Source organism: Giraffa tippelskirchi, chromosome 11 (assembly GCF_054371585.1).
Source record: "Giraffa tippelskirchi isolate mGirTip1 chromosome 11, T2T-mGirTip1v1.2.pri, whole genome shotgun sequence".
NCBI classification, from domain to species: Eukaryota; Metazoa; Chordata; class Mammalia; order Artiodactyla; family Giraffidae; genus Giraffa; species Giraffa tippelskirchi.
The window spans coordinates 125,130,373-125,156,904 of NC_137285.1; the positions used below are offsets into that span (position 1 = coordinate 125,130,373).

General features: G+C 36.6%; 1 protein-coding gene across 3 annotated transcripts in view; it reads right to left on the minus strand.

Moving 5' to 3' along the window:
* The window catches only part of PGM2L1 (phosphoglucomutase 2 like 1), a 63,246-nt gene that overhangs the window by 21,791 nt on the left and 14,923 nt on the right, over window positions 1-26,532 (minus strand). For all 3 annotated transcript variants that reach the window (XM_081539605.1, XM_081539607.1, XM_081539606.1), the window contains exons 2-5: window positions 7,258-7,425; window positions 4,992-5,098; window positions 4,191-4,275; window positions 1,270-1,353 (exon numbers count right to left, since the gene is read on the minus strand). In XM_081539605.1, the coding sequence (XP_081395731.1) occupies window positions 1,270-1,353; window positions 4,191-4,275; window positions 4,992-5,098; window positions 7,258-7,425 (444 nt within the window). The remainder of the gene's footprint in view (window positions 1-1,269; window positions 1,354-4,190; window positions 4,276-4,991; window positions 5,099-7,257; window positions 7,426-26,532) is intronic.

A 26,532-nucleotide genomic window follows, 5' to 3' on the forward strand; every position in this document is an offset into this window, starting at 1 on the left:
CCCTTTGGTTTTTGTAACATCAGTCTCTTCCTGTCTTTGTCCTCTCTCCAGATCCTCTTCTTTCTCCCTTCATTTGAAGTTGATATTCCCTTGGGATCCATTCTTGACCTCTTTTTCTAACCTACACTGTCTCTGGGCTGCCCATCCAAATAAAGAACTTCCAAATATTCTTAAATACTCTAACATAATATGTACAGTGATCCCAAATTTCTCCCTTGAACAACAGATCTGCATATTCAACTGCCTACAGGTTGCTGCTGCTTGATTGACCCACAAATCCCTCAAACTTAATTATGTCCTAAACTAATGAATTAGGCTTCTTCACTGCTTCTGTAAATGGTAATACTCCCCACTTAGCTGGCAAGGGTCAAAATCTTAGATTAGTATAAAATATTCTTTTCCCCAGTAAACCAGAGCTCAGTGTGCCTGGAGTCCCCTGCCACACAAGAAGAAAAAGAAATATAAGATCATAGACTCATGAGCCAGGAACCTCAAACGCTGGTTCAACACTGCTGTATCTTCTGTTTGCCCCTTCTGAGCACTCTTCACCCTTCCCCACCCTGCTTTCTGCCATGAAGCCTGACATAGCAAACAGATCCTGTGGCCAGTAGGGAGTCCCAGCAGAAGACTGGAGGGAAAGAAGGAGAATGAGGTCAAAGTACCATTCCTCCAGCTCTCTTCCTTCAAACTCCCACTCATTCTTCAAGTTCTTGGTACAAAATGATTTTATCTCTGAAATGGTAGAGAGGATGATTTGGGATGGGCTGGGGGAATCAAGGGCAGTAAGATATCAGAAGTAAAAAGACCACTGAAGAGACTTTTGTAATAGTACATAAGAATATAAAGTACAATAATACATATTGAGATGTAATAAGGGCCAGTAAGGATACACATTCTTTGAGTGGTGGTGGTACTCAGTAGCTTCAATTGTGTCCGACTCTTTGTGACCCTATGGACTGTAGCCTGCCAGGTTTCTCTGTCCATGGGATTCTCCAGGCTAGAATACTGGAGTGGGTTGCCCTGCCCTTCTCCAGGTGATCTTCCTGACCCAGGAATCGAATCCACATCTCCTGTGTCTCCTGAATTGCAGGCAGATTCTTTACCCACTGAGCCACCTGGGAAGCCATTCTCTGAGGGGCAGCCTCAGTGTTTTCATCTTCCTGTTTCCAATGTCTAACCCTGCTTCCCATTGTAGAATATACTCAGCACGTATTATTTAAATAAAATAAGAACTGTGAAATAACCAAAGATGAAGAGTCCAAGGTTTACCTTGTATCCATTGTCTTCTTTGCGGTTGTGAGATGCCGTAATCATCACACCTGCAACTGCTTTGAGTTCCTGGACTGCATATGGCTAAAAAAGCAATAATACTGTAATTCTATTTCCTAGCTACTCATACATTTGACACAAGAATAACTTTTTTAAATAAGTGGAAAAGACATTAAGATATAAATAGCCTAAAACCTTAATAATCAACTCCAGGTTCACTAGGTGGGATATAACTAAAGCCACCTAACTATTAGGTCATCAGTAACCACCTAAGTGTTAGACTGAATGCTTTTTCCCCCTAGTCTCATTTAACTTAGTCTTATAATTATTTTGTTCCTTTAACAAATATTTAACAAAAAGCTACTATATGCCAGATATTCCACCAGACTCTGGAGATATGAGAGGGGAATCTAATCATAAAATATTAGACCTGGAAGTAAATTTAGAAATCATCAAATCTATCATATTTTACACACTGTATACTGTTTATTCAATATTATGTAATCATAAGGGAGAATTATATAAGCATGGAACATAGGTCTCTTGCCTTTTGATTTGAAGATCTTTACATACACTCTGTGGCCTCTATGGCATATAAAAATCAATTTACCATTTCTCCCAAAATTAATTCCCAGATTGAATTTCCCTTTTTCATTACAGTTATTATTTATTTGCCTAAGATGTTCCTCCATTCTACCATCACATCCTCCTGGCCATGGGGGAATGGGCACATGACACTGATCTGACTACAGTAACCTATTCCTTTGATGATTTAACTCAGAGACTGGCTTATAAGACCCAGTTCTTCTCCAGGATGTTTTTGCTGTAAGTAGATTTCCTCTGACTCAAAGACATGGTGATAAAGAGTGCCAAAAACAACTTCCCTAGAAGCTAGAGCAGAACCACTTGCAATAAGAGAGGAAGGCCAAGTAATAGTTACAATTGGAAATGGTAACCCAGAGGCAAACTCCTACAAAAAAGTTCAACATTTCTGGGCCCTCCTTGGTTTCTGTCATTCATTAGAGCTAATTGTTTAAAAATTCCTTCAATTCTTTGATCCACTCTGTATATGTCCAATAAATCACTAGCAACAGATTATGGAGACATTATCTAATCATCTAACAATTGGTAAAACTTGCCAACAAAATCATGTAGACCTGACATTTTTATTTTGAGAAGATTAATAAAAATCAGTTCAATTTCTTTAATGACTACAGGTCTATTCAGGTTTTCTATTTCTTACCAGTTTTGACATATTAATTATTCAAGAAAATTGGCCAGTTCTCCTAAGTTTCACATTTATTTGCATCATGTTCAGAATATTGTGGTTTTCTTAATCTGTTCTTAGTCACTCAGTCATGTCCAACTCTTTGCGACCCCATGGACCCCGGGCTCCTCTGTCCATGGGGATTCTCCAGGCAAGAATACTCGAGTGGGTTGCCATGCCTTCCTCCAGGGGATCTTCCCAACCCAGGGATCGAACCCAGGTCTCCCACACTGCAGGAGGATTCTTTACCGTCTGAGCCACCAGAGATTGTCTTTTCTCTTTTTTTCTTCAGCACCTTTGCCAAAAGGCCTATTTTACTATTTGTCTCTTCATAAAGCCAACTCCTGCTTTTGTTGATACCCTCCTTTTCTTTATTTTCTATTTAGTTGATTTTTCCTTGTATCGTTATTATTTTTTAAATTTTATTTGGATTTATTCTGTTTTTATCCTAACATACTAAATTAAAGTCTTAGTTCATTACTTAAAATTTTTTTTCCTAATATATTCATCAAGACTATAAATTTCCCTTTAAGTAGAGCTTTAGTTATATCTCATAGGTTTTTTTGCTACTTAGTGTTTTCATTGCTGCTCATTTTAAAATCCATATAATCCTTGGTTTGCAAAGTTCCAATACACATGAATTTCTGATACCATGTTTAAGTAAATAATACCAGTCTCCCAAAAACATGCTCAAATTTCAGTTGCCTATGCTGTAACTATATCAAGTAAAAACTTGGCTGCTAGCTCTTCAGTCTGAAACAACTATGTATATATGAGATCCATCATGATTAGTAACTGATCATGTCACTGTTGGTCACTGTGCATCTGTGAGCTATTGCACAGACAGCAAAACATGTAGTTGTGTTGCCTCTTTACCTCCCAGAGATAACTCATGTGACAGTTTTGCAAAACTGGATGACTGAAATTAGGAAATGGCCAATAAAGATGAAAGTGCAGCAAAGAAGCAAAAAGTGATAATGGTGGAGGTGACATTTGAATCAATCATAAATGGAGTTATAGAAAAATAACTGGGAATATTGACACTGCTGTCATTCAAGAGACTCTAGATAGGCAATCAGACCAGCTTAGTGAAGGTGAATGTATGGATATAAGTTAAGGATGTGGTTGTGATGAAAACGATGAGGTTGTCCTCGAGTAAGTGATACTGGCAAAAAAGCTATTCTCAAAAACATTTTATGATATTGAATGTGCAAAAGATAAAATGTGGAAAGTTAACCCAGACTTAGAAGGGAATTTGATAATTTACCAAGGCATAGAAAAGATGCACACTCATTGTTAAGTTATATGCCAAGAAGCAAGCACTGTTCACACTCTTGAATTTTTAAAGAAGAAATAAAACACTCAAGTGAGTGTTTTATAATAATTTTTGCCTGCTTGATAAATCAGTTTCTGAAAGAAGAATATTAAAATATCCCGCCATGACTGTAGACTTATCAACTTGTTATAGATCATATTCTTAGGTGGTTCAACACATGTGTGTTGAATGAAAATAAAGTCAGAGCAATATTTGTTTTCTTTAGGTCCTTCATATCATTTAATATAGAACTTTATGCATGACAAACATTTGAACCCTGTTTAAGAAATACTTTTTCAAGAGCAGCAATCTGTATGATCAATGATATAACACACTTACTACGAAAGGTGTAGGAACATATCTTGAAAAAAGATACACAGGAACATCTTTGGCCAGTAAGACTGCAGCAGTGAGCTTAGCAAGCCTGAAAAAGGGACAGAGATTTCACTTGGTCCTTAGCTTAGCATACTTAAAAAACCAACCTCCCACAAATTAAATTCATTACAATTGTTCTGAATATACAGCAATCTAATCCAACCAATTCTTATAATCACTAGTTATTTAAGCTTCATGCTCTAACTTTAAAATATTAATAAACAAGATTTTTTAAAAGGAACTTTAACAAGGAACAGAATTGACATTTTAATTTCCTCCTTTTTCCTGATTCAGCTCTTGGTGGCTATTTTACTAAGAAATAAAATTTGCCTTTTGCAAAAGGCAAAAAAATGGAAGAAAGTGAAACCAGAGACTTTGATAAACACAAAATACCTATTTACCCCCTAAAAAAAGTATCACTAGATCATGATTATCTATGTGTGAAAATATGCTAAATCTAATAAAATGAGACTATAGTGAGAGAATACAATTTACATAATATTGCTACCCAGTGCCTTTGCCAAAATAATAAAATCATAAGATGTCATTCTAAATACTAACTTTAAATATTAAAAAATTTATTCTTTTCTGAAAAAAACCAAAGGTTATCTTTGAAATGCTTATGTTTCAGCTCTAAATAAACACCAATATGTGATCACATTTTTTGGACAGTTTCCTGTTTCAGAACTCCTATTAATGGGCATAAAATTTTTTTTCAGATTTTATTCCAATCCAGCTTAATCTCTGAAACAATTAATACTGTACCTCTGGCTGCTGCAGCTGCTAGTTACTTGACCCCGGGTGTCATACCCAACTACAAAGCCTCTTTGCTTGAAGTCTGAGAAACATCTCTCAAGGTATTTGTACATCCCCTGAAGCAGATAAACAGAAAAGATTAATTCCTGAGTAATGCCTGCATTTTCAATGACTTAAAGTCTATGCTTTTTATGTGTGGCGTGCAGCTAATTGGCTCCCAGGGTACTGGGCTTCTCATTTTGCCCGTGTTCACCAACATGAGAGCAACAATCTTCAATCGTCAAATGTGAGGTGACAAACACCCATTTCCTGAAGTTTTGCACACATTTGATACACAGAAATATCAAGTAACTGTTAAATCTAATACAATGCATAAAACATTAGGGAAAAAATGATGGGACATGAAAGTCAGTATGCTAAAAAAGAAAAACTGTTAGAAGAATCAAAAGAAATTGCTGTTTGCATTAAGGCTCTAGAGAATGGAAGTTTGACCATTTTAGGTCTTACTAAATCATAAGACTGAAGCTAATCATAAGAGTTGATCTATTTATGACATAAGCATTTTAAATCAGCAATATAAACTTTCATTAGAATATTTCTTAAGATGGCTGATGCCATTCCTTAGTTTTAAAATCACAAAGAAAATCTTATAAACAAGGAAAATTTGTGCCAAAGGAGACAAAAAGTAGAATAAAGTATTTAATATTGAAAATATCACAATAAGCCAAAGCCATTTAACTATTTTATGAATGATTTGCTAACTTTAATAAACACATTCAACTATACAAAACTAACACTTTTAAAACTACTTTCTCGAATGTTGCCACATTTAATCCTCATAATAACCCCAGAAAGAAAAAAATGCAGATACCAGTTTTATTTTTGTCTCTGTTGTTCAACATCTCTTCCAAAACAGAGAAGACAAAATAAGATTGAAGCTCCATTTAATGACTTGCCCAAGGCCATTCATTCATGATGTCATACTGATTTAATGAAGACCTACGATATGGCAGGCACTGCCAAGTAACTATGGTGCCAGTACCAAATGAGGTCCCAGTGACTTCCGGATCTTTCTTTCACAGTTCTTTCAAGTATAATTATTCTTCCCAACCTACTCCTTATGAGTGAATGTGTCTGTGTGTGCACGTGCACTCACACATGCAATATAGCCCAAATTGACAAATTTTACCAACTTATTTATTTCTAATGATGATGCTATCCTAAAATCTCACAGAATCTCACACTTTGATGTAAAAATCCATCTTATCTTATCCCACTATACCTAGGTTCTGAAAAAAGCTAGAGTTTAAGAATCAGGTTCAATCTGGCTTTTCTACTTCACGTATTAGATGGAATCTCAGCTCCTGTAAAAATTTGCACTTCTGTGGAAATTGATTTTCAAATACCTCCTCCACTCCTTTTTGTAAAGCCAAGGAATCTTCAGTCAAAACGAAATCTTATGAAGAAGCCCAACATATAAAAAATATCTAACTGAAGCATCATTTCTGAACCAGGAAAAGAAAGGGGATGGGGGCAGGAGCTAGCAAGTATTCTACTATTCAGTCATCTTGTCATTGTTTGTTCCCAAACCCCTGCATTAGCCATTGAATTTAAAGAAATTTCCTCAGAATAAGATTTATTGTTTGCCAGTATTGATTAGAATTATATCTACTGAGCAATTCTGTAGTTTAGGACTATTTTTAGTATATGCTAAATGTATTTTGGTCTCCAAAGTGGAGTTCCCTGAAACAGTTAAAGATGATTCACTGGAAAGAGAATTGTTTCTAGAATAAATTGCATAAAAATGGGGAGAAATAAAACAAATTGAATCATATCAACACTCTCTTAACTCTCAAATTATATGGAAAGCCATGTTAAAGGGAAATATTTTCAACTAAAATTTCCAAATACTCTGGTTAACCTTTATCAGAGGCCCCATGCCAAAACAGATCACCTTCTATCTAAGTTTGCTTCTTTGTATTAAATGGAAATGTCAATAACCATTTCCTGGTTTGAAATGCGAAGTAATACTGTCAAGAAGTTGACGATGGCAACCAAAATAACCAGAAAGTCAGTCTGTAATCCTAAAGATACATACATGACCTCTAAGATGAGTCTTGTGTAAGACCAAAGGTCAGAATTTATATTACATTTTTCATTTGTAAGAAAGTATCTTGCTGGATATAAAGCTTTTTTACTATTTTTTTTTAAAAACCTAATTTATAAAGCAAAAAGCAGTGATAAAAGTACACATATAATACTTAATAACACTTACCTGTGTTGATTGTATTACTGTAAGATCATTAATGTAGCAAAATCCTGCCCCCATAGCAGAACGAAGTCCTGCAGTTCCAAAAGTCATTCGGCAACAAAGCCTATCCCGCAGCTCCTTGTTCATCCCATTCCTTAACAGATTTTCAATTTGCTCTTTTGTTTTCGGATTCTATTAAAAAAAAAAATGCATTAAAACTTAATCAGGATCACAAGTAGAGTCCTAATAGGAAGCCCTTCTGAGGAGCCAATAACTTTTATTCATATATTACAAGGTTCTGCATTCACTATAAATTCCACAATGCTACTTAATAATATTAGTATATAGGGAAGCCTGGCATGCTGCAGTCCATGGAGTCACAGAGTTGGACATGACTGAACAACTGAACAACAACAACAGTAATAAAAAACACCTGCTATTTACTGAGTCCCCAAAGTGGCCAGACCCTATTGAGGGTGGTTTATATATCTCTAATCATATTTTTAAAATACTATATTTAAGAAATTTTTAACAAACTGACAACCTTAAGAGCTATGGACCCAAACTAAAACTTAGTCAAAAATGACATCAATTATTACCAACTATGTTAAGTTTTAAAAGAAATGTGGGAGCTATTAAATAAATGTTATCACAACATGCCTATTAAATACTTCCTAAACATCTATAAGTCAAAATGATCAGATAAGCCTTGTGTGTGTGCGTGTGTACTCAGTCACGTCCGACTCTTTGACACCGCATAGACTATACCCTGTCAGGCTCCTCTGTCCATGGGGTTTTCCAGGCAAGAATACTGGAGTGGGTTGCCATTTATTCCTCCAGGGGATCTTCCCCACTCAGAGACTGAACCCCGTCTCTTGCATTTCCTGCATTGGCAGGTGGATTCTTTATCACTGCACCAACTGGGAAGTCGCAGATAAGCCTTATTGCTCTTTAAAATCACAGAAAACTGTTCAATTTATCTATAGCAAAAGCTGACCATAAAAAGGTCTTAAGTTTAAATGTGGACTTGATTAAGAATGAGAATGAAAATTCAGTTCAAACTTGGCTTGTGAAGCAAGACTTGCCAACATCTTCATTTTAGGATTCCTATTTCATTAGCACATACTTCAAGTTATTTTCATAAAGCTCAGGATGCCTATAACTGAAAATAGTGCTTCACAAGTAAGTAGCAAGGTTTGAATTGAAATGTAATTATAAGGAAGAATAAAACTTAAATGGAATTTTCCAGTATTTTATTTTTAGGAGAAAGAGTCAAAAATAAGAAAATAAGGTAAACCATAACTTCTTTCTTCCATTACCACACATAATATGGATTTAGTCCTTACTAACTTCTTAGATTGTCTACATCTACAGTCTATACAATGATAATGAATATTCAGAATGATAAGCCAAGGCATATGAAAGATACTAAATATTAGACTATATTTGCACTTATAGAGAAATAAAATCATGTTAATATATAATTTAACCAAAAAGTATTCTAGTAATAGGAAAATTAAAGTTATTGGGATACATGCCAAAAGCTAATGAGAAGACATGGGAATTTTTATTAACTGAAATTGTAACCTGCTTAAACTAGATGGATGATAAAAATGTATGTATATATACATATATGTATATATAGAGAATGTGAGCATGCCTTGACTCAAGGAGTCTCTATTTCATAAATGGCACAAACTAACAAATACAGAGTTACTATTAAAATATGAATAGCTATTAAGAGAAAAATCTAAACAATAAAATTATCTGGGCTACTATATATTATTCCAATGTCTGTATTATACCACCAAATTTGATACAGAGGTCAAAGAGATTTGACGAGGATTAACATTTAAAAATAGGCATAAGAAAAACAAAAATGAAAAGACTGAAAAACTCCAGTACTATAGAGGGTACAAGGCAGTATCATACAGTTAGTTACACTGAAATTAGGATAGTCTTTTCAGAGAGATTTTGCAGCAATTATCAATATCAAACTGCATACGCCTTTTGGCCCATAGATTTTTCTGTTCACAGTAATACGTTCAAATGAACAAGATTCATTCATACAAGAATATCCACTGCAGTACCTTACTGCTAGTAGTATTATTACCATCATATTCATGAAGAGATTAAGATTTAGAGAGGGAGCCTCATAACACTGAGCTAATTTTGCCGGTCTAGACAGGATCTGAATCCAGGTTGATCCGGCTCTAAAGCCTGTTCAGTTCAGTTGAGTTGCTCAGCCGTGTCTGACTCTTTGCGACCCCATGGACTGCAGGATGCCAGGCCTCTCTGTCCATCACCAACTCCTAGACTTTAATCAAACTCATATCCATTGAGTCAGTGATGTCATCCAACCATCTTGTCCTCTGTCATCCCCTTCTCCTCCCACCTTCAATCTTTCCCAGCATCAGGGTCTTTTCTGAGTTGGTTTCTCGCATCAGGTGGCCAGAGTATTGGAGTTTCAGCTTCAGCATCAGTCCTTCCAATGAACACTCAGGACTGATTTAGGATGGACTGGTTGGATCTCCTTGCAGCCCAAGGGACTCTCGAGAGTCTTCTCCAACACTACAGTTCAAAAGCATCAATTTTTTGGTGTTCAGCTTTCTTTATAGTCCAACTCTCACATCCATACATGACTACTGGAAAAACTATAGCTTTGACTAGACGGACCTTTGTCAGTAAAGTAATGTCTCTGCTTTTTAATAGGCTGTCTAGGTTGGTCATAGCGTTTCTTCCAAAGAGCAAGCGTCTTTTTATTTCATGGCTGCAATCACCATCTGCAGTGATTCTGGAGACCCCCCCAAAATAAAGTCTGTCACTGTTTCCATTGTTTCCCCATCTATTTGCCACGAAATGATGGGACCACATGCCATGATCTTAGTTTTCTGAATGTTGAGCTTTAAGCCAACTTTTTCACTCTCCTCTTTCACTTTCATCAAAAGACTCTTCAGTTCTTTGCTTTCTGTCATAAGGTGGTGTCATCTGCATATCTGAGGTTATTGATATTTCTCCCGGCAATCTTGATTCCAGCTTGTGCTTCATCCAGCCCAGCGTTTCTCATGATGTACTCTGCATATAAGTTAAATAAGCAGGGTGACAATATACAGCCTTGATGTACTCCTTTTCCGATGTGGAACCAGTCTGTTGTTCCATGTCCAGTTCTAACTGTTGCTTCCTAACCTGCATACAGATTTCTCAAGAGGCAGGTCAGATGGTCTGGTATTCCCATCTCTTTAACAATTTTCCACAGTTTGTTGTGATCCACACAGTCAAAGGCTTTGGCATAGTCAATAAAGCAGATGTTTTTCTGGAACTCTCTTGCTTTTTTGATGATCCAGCAGATGTTGGCAATTTGATCTCTGGTTCCTCTGCCCTTTCTAAATCCAGCTTGAACATCTGGAAGTTCACGGTTCACATACAATTGAAGCCTGGCTTGGAGAATTTTGAGCATTACTTTACTAGCGTGTGAGATGAGTGCAATTGTGTGGTAGTTTGAACATTCTTTGGCATTGCCTTTCTTTGGGATTGGAATGAAAACAGACTTTTTCCAGTCCTGTAGCCACTGCTGAGTTTTCCAAATTTGCTAGCATATTGAGTGTAACACTTTCATAGCATCATCTTTTAGGATTTGAAATAGCTCAACTGGAATTCCATCACCTCCACTAGCTTTGTTCATAGTGATGCTTCCTAAAGCCCACTTGATTTCGCATTCCAGGATGTCTGGCTCTAGGTGAGTGATCACACTATCATGGTTATCTGGGTCGTGAAGGTATAGTTCTTCTGTGTATTCTTGCCACCTCTTCTTAATATCTTCTGCTTCTGTTAGGTCCATACCATTTCTGTCCTTTATTGTGCCCATCTTTGCATGAAATGCTCACTTGGTATCTCTAATTTTCTTGAAGAGATCTCTAGTCTTTCCCATTCTATTGTTTTCCTCTATTTCTAAAGCCTGTACCATCTCAGTATAAATAAAATAATTATGTAGGGCAGGTTAATAATACTTCTAACAATAATTAACTCCAGCTACAAAGCAAACAATATTCCTTTTTATTATAGCTATATAAAAATGATCACCAGACATTAATGCTATTAGGTCACTGAGTACACGTCCTAATATTTAATTGCACAACTACTAGAATAAAGCCTAAAAGTATTTTCTGTTATACATCACAACCAGTTCTAACCTAATTTTTGGTTCTTAGGAAGCCTGTAATTTGAAGAAAGAATAGATATATTAACAATTCCAAATCTTAATATTGTTAAGCATCAAAACAGGAAACAATATATAAAATTGATTTTTTAGTAACTCAAATATATCTAAAATTATAAAACTGTAAATAACACTTTAAAATGTTTCTGATAGAGATGAGTGTCTAAACAGTAAACATCAGTTTTATATTAACTACAGAGAAAAAAATTTATTTTTTTCTAGTTCATTTCTAGGCAAGTTAAAATAGGAAACTGCAATCTGAAAATCTGAAGGGTGAATACAACTGACATTTACTTCTGAGGGTCAGACAGCTTGGAGATCCAAGTGTAGAGTCCTGAAGCAGAACATGTTTTCCAAACCAGATGCTTCCTGACTGAGTCTAAAATACACTCTTGTTAAAGAAATAATTTTTTTCCCTTTAATTTTGGTTTAATTCTAAATTTAATTTCTCCATCTTTAAAAAATTAAGGAAATAAATGTAAACTAAGTTGGTTTAGGAAAAAACTTGAATGACTACACTTGTCATAAAAAATGATATTTACTTAATAACAACTGGCTAATAAAATCTGAATAATCATCACTAAATTAATATAAAAATCATATCCAGTGTATAAAGATGCTAACTACTCCAAAAGTAGAAAATAAATTTAAAAAATACATTGTTACCATTTAAGTATAATATTGATTATGCCAAGATTAGTGTGAAATATAAAAACAATCAGTTTATTTCAAAGCTTAAGATTACATAAACAGTTTTTTTTTTAACTCCTGGGTTTTTTTTTTATCACAAAGCATATACACTGAATTGAAGTTGACCATTCAGTGACATAGTAATATCTCTCTCTCTATATATATATATATATATATATATATTTTAAATGTTAATAAAACATTTCAGATAGTTGCTGTTTTATTTATTCTGATACATCTCACCTCTTTTGACAAATGAAGAACCCAACTGTTGGTCAACTAGTTCGGGAGGCAGGGTAATGAAGAGACCACAGACCTTACGATTCTAGGAAGAGTGGTTCTGATCTCGAGTCTGTAATTGGTTAGCTAGATAATCTGGAACAAATCACCTGACCTCCTCCTAGACCTTATATTCTCAGTAGAGTGTGATAACTTTTTAGATTATCTTTTCAAGTTCTACAGTAAGAGATCATGTGAGGGACTATATTAAATCTCCAGTCAGTAGCATCTATTACTCGTACTTTGAACAGATAATTTTACTCTAGTATCCTCCCTTGCAAGAAATAGGAATGATGTTCTGCTCTTCTTCCTGGGCACACAGCTAGAATATATCTTCCAGCCTCCCTCAGAGTTACATGAGATCATGTGACAGAGTTTTGGTCAACAGATCTGAGTAAAAGAGATGTGTGTCAATCCAGGCCATTAAACACTCCCTTACCACCAGCCACTTCAGCCCCCTCCCCATCCTCTCTTTCCCCATCAACCCACAAAAGAGAGAGGGCTCCAAGGACTTACAGGAATATGTAGCATCAAGATGGAATAAATGATTCACAGAGTAAAATTCCCCTCTCACCTCCTACCTCACAAATATGCCAACAAATTTTGGAGTATTTGCTACTACAGTTAACCTGCCCTAGTTTAGTATTCACAGAGGAATATCACATACCACTCAAAACTTTTTTTTAGTGGTACTGAAAGAAATTACCTTACTCTGTATCTTCAGGGCTTATGCAGTATCCTGGCTGAGCTTACTCTTTCCATATTGTTGTCAGTTTCTCTAACAGACTAAAACTTAGAAGCCTGGTTCTTTACTCAGTCTCTTATATTGAATAAACTATGAGCCCTTGGACAGGTCACTTCTCTCTGAAGTTCATCACTACAATTTAGGGGTTGAAATTTAATCTGAAAAGGGGTTGGAATTTAATCTGAAAAGACCTCATTCTGGTATATAGCTTCTCTATATGTATTTTTTTTAAAAAAAGACAAAAGAAAAGATCCCTTCAAACTCTAACATTTTGATTGTTAGATTCACTTTGGAATCTAGTCAATAGTTTAACTTCTTCATTGCTCTCTATTTAATTATTTCTCCAATGAAGTTCATACTTGGAAATATTTTTGTCCAACAAAATATATCAGTTTATTAAAAAAATTTAAATCAAGGACAATTGCCAATTGCTAAAAATTAAACGTATCTTAAGTACTACCATGTGCCTAGTTTTTCAGTCATGTCTGACTCTTTGCGACCACATGGACTATAGCCCGCCAGGCTCTTCTCTCCATGGGGATTCTCCAGGCAAGAATATTGGAGCAGGATGCCATGCTCTCCTCAAGTACTACCACATATACTTCTAATTTCAATCAAAAGCAAAAAGAACTTAGTATTTCAAATGGATGATAAACAGACACATACATAAGTTTCCCAAGGTGTTTTACAAGGTTGATAGTTAAGTCAGGAATCTGAAGATCCCAGATTGGTAATGGCACCCAATTGCTAGATGCCTCCCAATATATTTCTCTCTCCTTTAATCATATAGTTGGGTACTTACATGGCAGCCTGGCTAAGGGCTATACTTCAGTCTACCTTACAGATAAGTGTGACCATGTGACTAAATTCTGGCCAATGACATGAAAGTGGGAATGATATGTTCCATTTTCAGGTCTTTCCCTGAAAAGGACTAAGTGTACACTCTCCTAGATCTTATTCTTCTTCCCATAGGTTGAAGCCATTTTGGATCAGTAGCGGCAGTCACATTTTGAGGATAGCACAGGTCCCCTCCACCAGCCCTGGTCAGCCACTGACCTCTGAAGGTTATGAGAGAAATTATCTTCTCTCTGCTTTGAGCCATTACATTTCATAGTCTTTGCTACACAGCTTTGACTGTACCATAATACAGTAGGTGATGGTTGTGTCCTGATGTGTAATAAGGTTGAGCCTTCTTGACTCCCAATAAAGTAGTTTTTCAATACACTGAATTCCATCCCCTATCATTTTTCCTTCTCCTACCTATCTAAGCATTCTTGCCATTAATACATTAAACCAACATTCATCAAAGTCTTTATTTTGCCAACATTATGGGGAAAATAACTATGCTTTATATTTTTGCTACAATCCCAAGTGCAATGTCACTCAAAAGTAAGTATAAATATAAAAGTTAACAGATGATAGTAGAAATTTCCTTAAAAAGAGTAATCACTTACATAATGGTGGCGTGTGCTCAGTTGCTAAGCTGTGTCCGACTTTTTGCCACCCCATGGACTATAGCCCACCAGGCTCCTCTGTCCATGGGATTTCCCAGGCAAGAATACTGGAGTGGGTTGCCATTTCTTTCTCCAGGGGAATCTCCCCAACCTAGAGATGAACACAGGTCTCCTGCACTGGCAGGTGGATTCTTTACCACAAGGGAAGCCCAACTACGTAATGGTGGTACCTTCATAGTTGATAGCAATGACCATATTTTCAACAACCTTATATCTCCCACAGTAGCTAACTTGTACCTTGTACACAGAAGATGTGTTGACTCAGAATCATAAATAGTGATAAAATAGCCATGTTCTTTCAGGAAACATGAATATTAGAGAAAGAAAATATTAGAACAGGTTTAAGTAACCATGCAATCAAACAGAATTCCCAATTGAAATGAATTTTCTAATTAAGTGGATATATTTTTTAAGATAAAGGCCTTTGGAAAAATAATTTCATGTTATCTTTAAGGTTAAATTAAATCACAAATATATACTACTTGTGGTCAATCAAAATATTACTTTAATTATTACTGTATCTTCACTATCAAGAACAGAACCTGGTACCCAGTAGACACTCAAATGTTTGTTGAATTAATTAAAAATATCTCTTTTTTAAGCACACACTATATGCTAGGCACAGCAAATGCTATAGGGAACAAGAAGATAGTGTCTCTGCTCTTGTAAAGCTCAAGATCTACTGAAGCATAACAATAAGTAAAAGGGCAATTACCACATCAAATATAAAAAGTATTAAAACAGGAGTTGGAGAAGGAAATGGCAACCCACTCCAGTATTCTTGCCTAGAGGATCCCATGGACAGAGGAGCCTGGTGGGCTGCTGTCCATGGGGTCGCACAGAGTCGGACACGATTGAAGCGACTTAGCATGCATGCATGCATTGGAGAAGGAAATGGCAACCCACTCCGGTATTCCTGCCTGGAGAATTCCAGGGACAGAGGAGCCTGGTGGGCTGCCGTCTGTTGGGTCGCCTAGAGTCGGACACGACTGAAGCAACTTAGCAGCAGCAGCAGCAAAACAGGAGTAAGTAACAGGGTTCTATAGGAGCACATAAGATAAGCCTCTAACCCCAAATGGATTGAAAGATAGAGAGCAGAGCCAGGGAAAGCTAACTTGAAGAAGTACTATCTGAACTGAAATATGAGTAGAAATTGGAGGGAAAAGAGTGAGGATCAAGTTGAGGGTAGAGAGATAATGACTTCAGCATTAAACTTATTTATTAAGTTTGAAATGATATCTACAGCTAGCATGCCAACTATTACTTCCCTAACCAATAGCTTCTTCCCAGTAATCAAGCAAATAAAAATTGAAATAAGACACCATTTTTCACTTAGAAATTTTATTTTTATTCGTTTTGCCATACATTGACATGAATCCACCATGGGTGTACATGTTTTCCCCTTCCAGATCCCCCCTCTCACCTCCCTCCCCATCCCATCCCATCCCATTCCTCCGGGTCATCCCGGTGCACCAGCCCCGAGTGCCCTATATCATGCATCAAACTAGAAATTTTATTAAGAGTTTTCAAAATTGTAAGCCCGGTGCTGGGAAGGGAGGGTATATTAATTACAACGGAAGAAATAACAAACCACTCCAAACTTAGTGGCTTAATCAATAGTCATTTATTTCTCATAGTTTCTGTGGGTCATGAATTCAGAAAGGGCACAGTCAAGATGGGGCTAGCTGGGGCTGTCAACTGCATATTTATAGTGGTCACTATATGTGACATGGCTCCAAGGGCAAATATCTCAAGAACAAGCAAGCCAGGGGGAAGTTACATTACCTTTTATGATCTAGCCTTGGAAGTCAGGAAGCTTCGAGGACTTCCCTGGTGCTGCAGTGGCTAAGACTCCACACTTCCAATGCAGGGGGCGTGGGTTCAATCCCTGGTCAGGGAACTAGATCCCACAAGCTGCAACTAAGAGTTCTCATGCTGCAACTAAAGATCCTACATGCTACAGCTAAAAATCAGGTGAAGCCAAATAAATAAATGTGCTGTGCTCAGTCACTCAGTCATGTCTGACTCTTTGCGACCCCATGGACTCTAACCCACCAGGCTCCTCTGTCCATGGGATTTTCCAGGCAAAAATACTGGAATGGGTTGCCACTTCCTTCTCCGGGGGATCTTCCTGACCCAGGGATTGAACCCATGTCTCTTGTGTCTCCTGTGTTGGCAGGTGAGTTCTTTACCACTAGCGCCACCTGGGAAGGCCAAATAAATAAATAATAAATATTAAAAAACAATAACAAAAAAAGAAACTCAGGTAGCTTCACTTCCACTGTTCTGTATTTCTGGAGACACTTACAAAAGTCTCCCCGGGTGTCAGGGGAGGAAATAAAGATCCTACCTATCAAATAAGGTGCACCAAAGGTACAGCATGTGAGATAGGATATGTATATATGACACACAAAAAAAATGTATAGGATACCAAAAAATGATACAGAGCAATATAACATTTCATATATATGGATGGAAAATATATATATGTAAAATACAATCTTTCATACCCGGAATATACTTAGTGCAGTTGCTCAGTCTTGTCTGACTCTTTGCGACCCCATGGACTGCAGGACGCCAGACTTCCCTGTCCATCACGAACTCCCAGAGCCTACTCAAACTCATGTCTGTCGAGTTGGTGATGCTATCCAACCATCTCATCCTCTGTCGTCCCCTTCTCTTCCCGCCTCCAATCTTTCCCAGCATCGGGGTCTTTTCCAGTGAGTCAGTTCTTCACATCAAGCGGCCAAAGGATTGGAGTTTCAGCTTCAGCATCAGTCCTTCCAATGAACACTCAGGACTGATCTCCTTTAGGATGGACTGGTTGGATCTCCTTGCAGTTCAAAGGACTCTCAAGAGTCTTCTCCAACAACACAGTTCAAAAGCATCAATTCTTTATTGCTCAGCTTTCTTTATAGTCCAACTCTCACATCCAAACATGACTTCTGGAAAAACCATAGCTTTGACTAGACAGACTTTTGTTGGTAAAGTAATGTCTCTGCTTTTTAATATGCTGTCTAGGTTGGTCATAGCTTTTCTTTCAAAGAGCAAGCATCTTTTAATTTCAGGACTGCAATCACCATTTGCAGTGATTTTGGAGCCCCCCAAAATAAAAGTCTGTCACTGGTTCCATTGTTTTCCCATCTATTTGCCACTAAGTGATGGGACCACATGCCATGATCTTAGTTTTCTGAATGTTGAGTTTTAAGCCTACTTTTTCACTCTCCTCTTTCACTTTCATCAAAAGGCTCTTCAGTTCTTCATTTTCTGTCATAAGGGTGGTGTCATCTGCATATATGAGGTTATTGATATTTCTCCCAGCAATCTTGATTCCAGCTTGTGCTTTATCCAGCCCAGTGTTTCTCATGATGTACTCTGCATATAAGTTAAATAAGCAGGGTGACAACATACAGCCTTGATGTACTCCTTTCCCGATTTGGAACCAGTCTATTGTTCCATGTCCAGTTCTAAATGTTGCTTCCTGACCTGCATACAGATTTCTCAGGAGGAAGGTCAGGTGTCTGGTATTGCCATCTCTTTCAGAATTTCTGGAACCCTCTCGCTTTTTCGATGATCCAACAGATGTTGGCAATTTGGTCTCTGGTTCCTCTGCCTTTTCGAAAACCAGCTTGAACATCTGGAAGTTCACGGTTCATGTACTGTTGAAGCCTGGCTTGGAGAATTTTGAGCATTACTTTACTAGCGTGTGAGATGAGTGCAATTGTGAAGTAGTTTGAGCATTCTTTGGCATTGCCTTTCTTTGGGATTGGAATGAAAACTGACCTTTCCCAGTCCTGTGGCCACTGCTGAGTTTTCCAAGTTTGCTGGCATATTGAGTGCAGCACTTTCACAGCATCATCTTTTGGGATCTGGAATTCCATCACCTCCACTAGCTTTGTTCATAGTGATGCTTCCTAAGGCCCACTTGGCTTTGCATTCCAGGATGTCTGGCTCTAGGTGAGTGATCACACCATCGTGGTTATCTGGGTCATGAAGATCTTTTTTGTATAGCTCTTTTGTGTGTTCTTGACACCTCTTCTTAATATCTTCTGCTTCTGTTAGGACCATACCATTTCTGTCCTTTATTGAGCCCATCTTTGTATGAAATGTTCCCTTGGTATCTCTAATTTTCTTGAAGAGATCTCTAGTCTTTCCCATTCTACTGCTGTAAGTTGATATAATATCTCAGATGACAATTTACCAATGTTATAAACAGCTTAAATATTAAATAGCCTTTGATCCATTAACTCTATTTTTAGAAATTTATCCCAAGGGGGAAAAATCATAGATGCATGTTAAAATTTAGTCATGAAGATATAAAATTTGTTATTTTGTCAATAATAAAAATAACTACAAGCAAATTATATATCCAATAGAAAACTGGTTAAATAAAAAGTATGATGTAACAGTACATTAGAATAGTATACTAAAAATCACTTTAGAATTCTAGGATATGGGAAAAAATTCATGATATATTAAGGGGGAAAGTATATACACCATACGTGCAACATGATTCCAGATTTATAAAATGGATACATACCAATACACAGAAAAATAAAACTAAGAAGAAACAGACTATTCTTTTTTAGTGGTGATTAACCTTTTTATTTCTTTATTTCCTTATATGGAAGGATCACATAATCGGAGGGAAAAGTTTAGACAATACAAATCAACCCCAAAGTCTTTTATCTGTGGATTTGTGTCATTCACCAGCTTAGGAAAATTCAAAGCTATTATCTCTTCAAATATTGTTTCTAGTTAATTTTCTTTCCTCTTCTTAAGAGATTTCAATTATATGTATGTTAGAACTTTTTCACACAAGGTTTTGTTTAAGCCCTCTGAATATCTCTGGAGGGTATGGGGTTTGATTCTAAACATCTAGTCAAATCTATGGTTTTTCCAGTATTCATGTATGGATGTGACAGTTGGACTATAAAGAGAGCTGAGCACCAAAGAATTGATGCTTTTGAACTGTGGTGTTGGAGAAGACTCTTGAGAGTCCCTTGAACTGCAAGGAGATCCAACCAGTCCATCCTAAAGGAAATCAGTCCTGCATATTCATTGGAAGGACTGATGCTGAAGCTGAAACTCCAATATGCTGGCTACCTGACATGAAGAACTGCTTCACTGGAGAAGACCCTGATGCTGGGAAAGATTGAAGGTGGGAGGAGAAGGGGACGACAGAGGATGAGATGGTTGGATGGCATCATCGACTCGACAGACCTGAGTTTGAGTAGGCTCCGGGAGTTGGTGATGGACAGGGAAGCCTGGCTTGCTGCAGTCCATGGGGTTGCAAAGAATTGGACATGAGTGAGCAACTGAACTGAACTAGAACTTTTTCACTGTATGATCTTAAGTCTTACATTCTCCTTTCTTTTCCTCTCCATCCTTTGGTTAATCCATCCTTCATTCTATATATTTTCCATCTTCTAGTTTAGTAATTCTCTCTTCAATTCTGGTTAAAATGTTCTTAAATTCATTCACTGAATTCTTGATTTTGGTTACTGCAATTTTTCAAATCTGTAATTTCTTTTAAAATCTACTGTGTCTTTTTTGTATCATTTTCATTTCTCTGCCCAATTTTTAATTGAGAAGTTGACAAGCATAGTTATTTTAAAGTCTGCATTTGATAACAGCTGTATGAGAAGCCCCTTTTATTATCTGTTGGTTCTTCAGGTTCTTGTATATGTTGACTTGTTTCCTTGTGTGTCTGGTTATCTTTGTATTGAGTATTATATTTGAAATATTATTAGTAGGAATAATTTGAAACTTGGGATTAAGGTACTTCCCTCTAGGGAAGACTTTTTGTTTTTTTTTTTTGCTTCTCCCAGACTCCTGAAGACACTAGTAATCTGGGTTTACCTTAACCTACTTTTCAGGCTCCCAACGACTCAGAGCTGCATGCAGCCTCTGTGCAGGGTGTTTAGTTCAAGCTCACCAGTGTTCACAGGGAAGCCCTAAAGCCAAAGTATTTTCAGGGTCCCCACCTATGGTAGGCTCTAAATTCCAATACTGGTCTCTGTATCCTGGCAAGGCTAACAAAAACGGACTCCTAAACTTCTTGGCTGCCCATCCTGAATCAGTAAATGAATACAGGTCAAAAATGGCCCTAAATTCTAAACTCAACCTCTCTGAATCTCTTATCTTCTTTCAAATCTTGAACTGAAAGTTCCTGAGTAACCTGTTGAGTCATCAAAACGTATAAATCTATACTTCGCCTATCTTTTCTAGCTGTTAGAGGTAAGTTGTCCAGATTACCTCATCTGTCGTTGAAAGTGAAAGTGAAAGTCGCTCAGACATATCTGACTCTTTGTGACCCCATGGACTGTAGCCCATGGTTTCTCCAAGCCAGAATACTGGTGGGTAGTTGTTCCTTTCTCCAGGGGATCTTCCCAACCTTGGGATTGAACCCAGGTCTCTTGCATTGCAGGTGGATTCTTATCAGCTGAGCTACCAGGGAAGCTACCAGAAGTCCTTCTACTATACAATATTGTACTACATTAGTTTCATATACACTTAACTTACACATAGTTAACTATATGTACTTAGCCCTACCTCCCAAAGCATTGCTAAAAATTACATTTTGTGCATGTGCTCCATTATATATAGTGAATTACTATATGTTGTTGTTTAGTCACTCAGTCGTGTCCAGCTCTTTTGCAACCCCATGGACCGTAGCCCACCAGGTTCCTCTGTCCATGGCATTTCACAGGCAAGTGGAGTGGGTTGCCATTCCTTTCTCCAGGAGATCGTCCCAACCCAGGGATCAAACCTGTGTCTCCTGCACTGGCAGGTGGATTCTTTAACACTGAGCCACCAGGAAAGTCCGAATTACTATTATTATTATATATTACTGTATAAAGATAGATACTTGAAGTCACATATTCTATAGTTCATAGGCAATTTAAGAGTTTCCAAGAATAATTTTTTACTTTATGAAATTTTCATTATTTATTGACTTTAGAATCTAGCTCCAAAGTAAGACAAGAGTCCCCTATACCAGGGATATTCTGACAATGAAGTTACCTATTAGGGATATTTTAGACATTTTAATTCTGAGTAGGAGCTTAAACAAGATGATATCTAGAATCCTGTCAATTGAGATTCTGTAACTATACTTAATTCAATTTGTACCAGAAAAAGATTCATGGCCTGATGTTTAATATATATTTTGAAGTCGTAAAAGTACTACTAACAATCAGGAGAAACTTTCCCATCAGAATGAAAACTATCAATAAAGGAAACAATAAGATGGATTTTTTCTTTTTTAATAAAGCCCAATTTTCATATTCTTCTGAAATCATGCTACAATTACGGCCTGATTAATGGTCTATGGTCAAAAATTAATAGCTCTATCTCATGTATGTGTCATCTTTACATATGCTACAGAAATAAACCAGAGGAAAAAAGCTATATGCAAAACAGTGCTCTCAGTATTATTTAAAATAGCTTTTAAAAAATCAGAAATACTCTATTTTATTTATATGAGATGATGGATGTTAACTAAACCTACTGTGGTAATCATTTCACAGTATATGTAAATCAAACCATCATGCCGTATACTGCTATGAGATATGTGCGATTTTAGTTCCCCAACCAAGGATTAAACCTGTGCCCCCTGCAGCAGAAGCATGCACTCAACCACTGGACCACCAGGAAGTCCCGTACACCTTAAACTTATACAGTGATGTATATCAATTATTTCTCAAAAAAAAAAAAAAACTGGACAAACATCAGAAACACTTTAATATGTTCAACAAACAGAAAATGTTAAGTGTGACATATCTCCCAAGTATTATCTGTCAATAAAATTATAATTATGTTCTGCATGATAAAAATTACATAAATAGATCCAAAAGACAAATTGAGGAAAAAAACATTTGTAATCAAAACAAGTGAAAACGCAATAAAAAAAAATGAGCAGAGAACCTCAATAGACATTTTTCCAAAGAAGACATACAGATGGCCAACAGACACATGAAAAGATGCTGAACACCTCTAAACACTAGAGAAAGGCAAAACTACAGTGAAGTATCACCTCACATTATTCAGAATGGTCATCACCAAAAAGTCCTCAAGTAATAAATTCTGAAAAGGATGTGGAGAAAGGGAAACCCTCCTACACTGTTGGTGGGAATGTAAATTGGTGCAGGCATTATGGAGAACAGTATGGAGGTTCCTTAAAAAACTAAAAAAAAACCCATATGATCCAGCAATTTCACTCTCTGGTATACATAATCCCACTTTTCTGGAAAAGACAAAAACTCTAATTTGAAAATTCAGACAAATAGACAATTTTGTTCAAGGAAAAAAAACCTGATTAGAATTATAAACATGCAAGAGATTAAATCATAAAATGTACCCACAAAGAGAGCTCCAGCCCCAGTTGACTTTATTGGCAAGTTCCCAAGTATGTTTAAGAAATAAATAATTCAAATCTTGAAAGAACTCTTCCAGAGAATACTGTACACCTATCAATTCTTTTCCTGTGTCTAGCTTAACCTAGATACAACAAACATCATCAGAAAGAAAAAAATCATTGTCTGACCTCACCAATGAACACAGGTGCAAAAATCCTAAGTAAAATCTATCAAACCAAATCCAGAAATAAATAAAAAGAATAATAAATCATGACAAAGTGTTTTTATGCCAGAATATAATGTTGGTATAATATCTGGAAATTAATCAAGGTTATCCACAACATTGACAGTTTTAAAAAGAAAAATCAAATGACAATCTGAACAGAGAAAGCACCTAGTAAAGTAAAACACTTACTACATATGTTGAAACCTTAGCAAACAAGGAATATATAAAAACTCAGGATGTGTGTGCTAAGATCCCATTAAGATTCTCCAGAGATCCTCTTAACTGGATAGTTGTGTCCATTTCTAGCAGCTATAGGTACTACTGTTATGAGTTCACACATGCAACATTCTCTGGAGAACTTCCTTGGGATGACTGGAACCAGCTTATGCAGAGGACCTGAGAGTTATACACACCTTTCCCTCATGACCAACAGCTAATGATATTTAGTGCAGGAGTATAACTCTATTGTGCAATTAACACTCCAGAAAGCATAGAATCAAGCTGATTAAACTTGATTAATTAAACTTCACCTGAAATTATATCACTGCTTAGTTCTTTCCTTTCCCTATCCTGATTCCCTCACTCCTTTACAGGTTTCTCCTGAGAGCGTTTCTTTTATAAATCATTTGCACAGAAATTCCTCTTTGCTTCTAGGAAACAAAACCCTAAGATACATATAAGTAAGTTTAAACTTTCAACTTTCAGCACATAAGGAATAGAAAGGAACTTCCTGAATCTGATAATGGCAAGCTATAAGAAGGAGGAGAATAAGAAGGAGAAAGGCAGGGTGGGATGGGGTGGCAAGACAGAAAATCCTATAGTCCTAGCCAAACCTATAAAGCAAGAAAAACAGACAAAAAGTACAAGAATAGAGAAGAAATAAAACTCACATAATTTGCAGATGAAATGATTGGGCACATTAAAAAATCTAAGAGAATAAATAATTTTTAGAATTGTTAGAATATAGTAGAGTTTTTTGATACAAGGTCAATGTTCAAAAGATAACTGTATTTCTCTATACCAGTGAACAGAAAGAAATAACTTTAAATGGCACAAAAAATATCATGTACCATCTGCTTCCTGTATGGCCAAGTAAATTCCAACCATATCTGACCTTCCTACAGATAACAACTGTAACCTCTTAGACCAAATAAAAAACAAAGAAACAAAAACAAAATCCACAAGACCTTCAAGTCCGAGAGAGTGAATAAATACAGATTTGATTCTAAAAGGGAGTTAATACTTAGGAGAAGGAACCAGCACAGATGAGTTTCCTAGTTTTATGGCTTTTGAGAACAGACAGTAGTCAGAGCCTTGTGCGGTGGCTGAAATACCAATGGAAGCCCCACGGTCCTTACGGCCCGAAGAAACAGAGCACAGGATTCAGGGCAACCATGCCCACTGGAGTACACATCCAAGAAAGGAGAGATACAGAAAGGAAGAACCCCACATTCTGTCCACAAACTCTGTCCAGAACTCTAGCTGACTCCTCTACTACGTAAGTGTGGGATAGACATCAGCTAAGGATAAAAAAACAAATGGATTTGAGAAGCCTCTCAGGAAACAGAGTGTACAGTCTGAGTTCAACCAAGTTAATTACATACTAAAATAAACAAAATAAACACTCTCCAAAGGAAAAACAGATTCCAGGCTCTCCACAATATAACACTCATCATGTCCATGATGCAATCCATAATCACCAGACAAATGAAGAATTAGAGAAACGCAATGCATTCTCAAGAGCAGAGATAATTAGTGGTGACCAACTCTAACATATCCAGATGTTAGAATTAGCCAACAAGGATTTTAACAGAGCTATTATCAGTGACTTAAAGAAAAATGCTCTTGGAATGCAGGAAAAGATGAGACATCTCACAGAAGAAAACTATACAAAAGAACCAGATGGAAATTTTAGAACTGAAAAATACAATATCTGAGATTAAAAATTCACTGAATGGTCTTAATAGCAGAATGGAGATGAAAGGGTCCATGAACTAGAAGACAGATCAATAGAAATGATCTATTCTGAAATACAGAGAGAAAAAGATAAAAATAAATTTAATAGAGTCTCAGGGGTCTATCCAAGACAATACCAAGAAATCTAACATATGTATAAAGAACACTAAGAGAATTCATTGCCAGTGAATCTGTATTATAATAAAGGCTAAAGGAAATTCTTTAAGTTGAAGGGGAGGGATATTATTTGGAAACTTGAATTTTGGGGAAAGAATGAAGAGCACTGGATATGGTAGAAAGCTGGATAAATATAAACAGACTGTTTTTTCTTCTTAATGTCTTTAAAACGCAGGGGACTGACTAAAGCAAAAACTATAACACTTTTATAAAAAGTGATACAAATGATAAAGGATGGAGGTGATATTGATGATAAAACACGGGCCAACACTGTTGCAAGAACTTACAATAAGTGGTATAATAGTAACTCTAAATAAACTGAGGAAAGTTAATTTTCCAAAATTGAAACTAATGAAACAAAATCCCCAAAGTCCAATATCTATTAAAAAAATTGTATTTGTTCTCAAAAAGCTTTCCATGAAGAAAACTTCAGGCCCAGATGGGTTAGGTGGCAAATTCTATCAAACATTTAAAGAAAAAATAATACCATCATACAAAAAGGTTTTCAGAAAATAAAGCAGGGAACATTTCAATTAATTTTACAAGGCCAGCATAATCCTAATACAAAAATCTGACAAATATACAAAAAGATCCTTAACAAAATATATAAAAAGAATAATACATTATGACCAGGTGGTATTTATTCAACTGAGGAAAATCAGTTGAATCAACATTCAAAAATCACTATAATTCATGATATCACAAAGTAAAAAAACTGTTTAATGTTATAGTACATCCAAACAATGGACTATTATTCAGTGATAAAAAGAAATGAGCTCTCAAGCCATGAAAAGACATGGAGGAAACTTAAAAGCATATTATTACTAAGTGAAAGAAGCCAATCTGAAAAGGCCAAATACTGTGTGATTCCCACTATGTGACATTCTGGAAAAGGGAAAACTGTGGAAACTAAAAGGATCAGTGGCTGCCAAAGGTTGAGAGTTGAGGAAGTGATGAACAGGTGGAACATAAAGTTTCCCAGGTGGTTCAGTGGTAAAGAACCCACCTGCCAATGCAGGAGATGCAGGTTTGACCCCTGGGTCAGGAACATGCCCTGAAGGAGGAAATGGCAACCCACTCCAATATTCTTGCCTGGAAAACCCCATGGACAGAGGAACCTGGTGGGCTATAGTCCA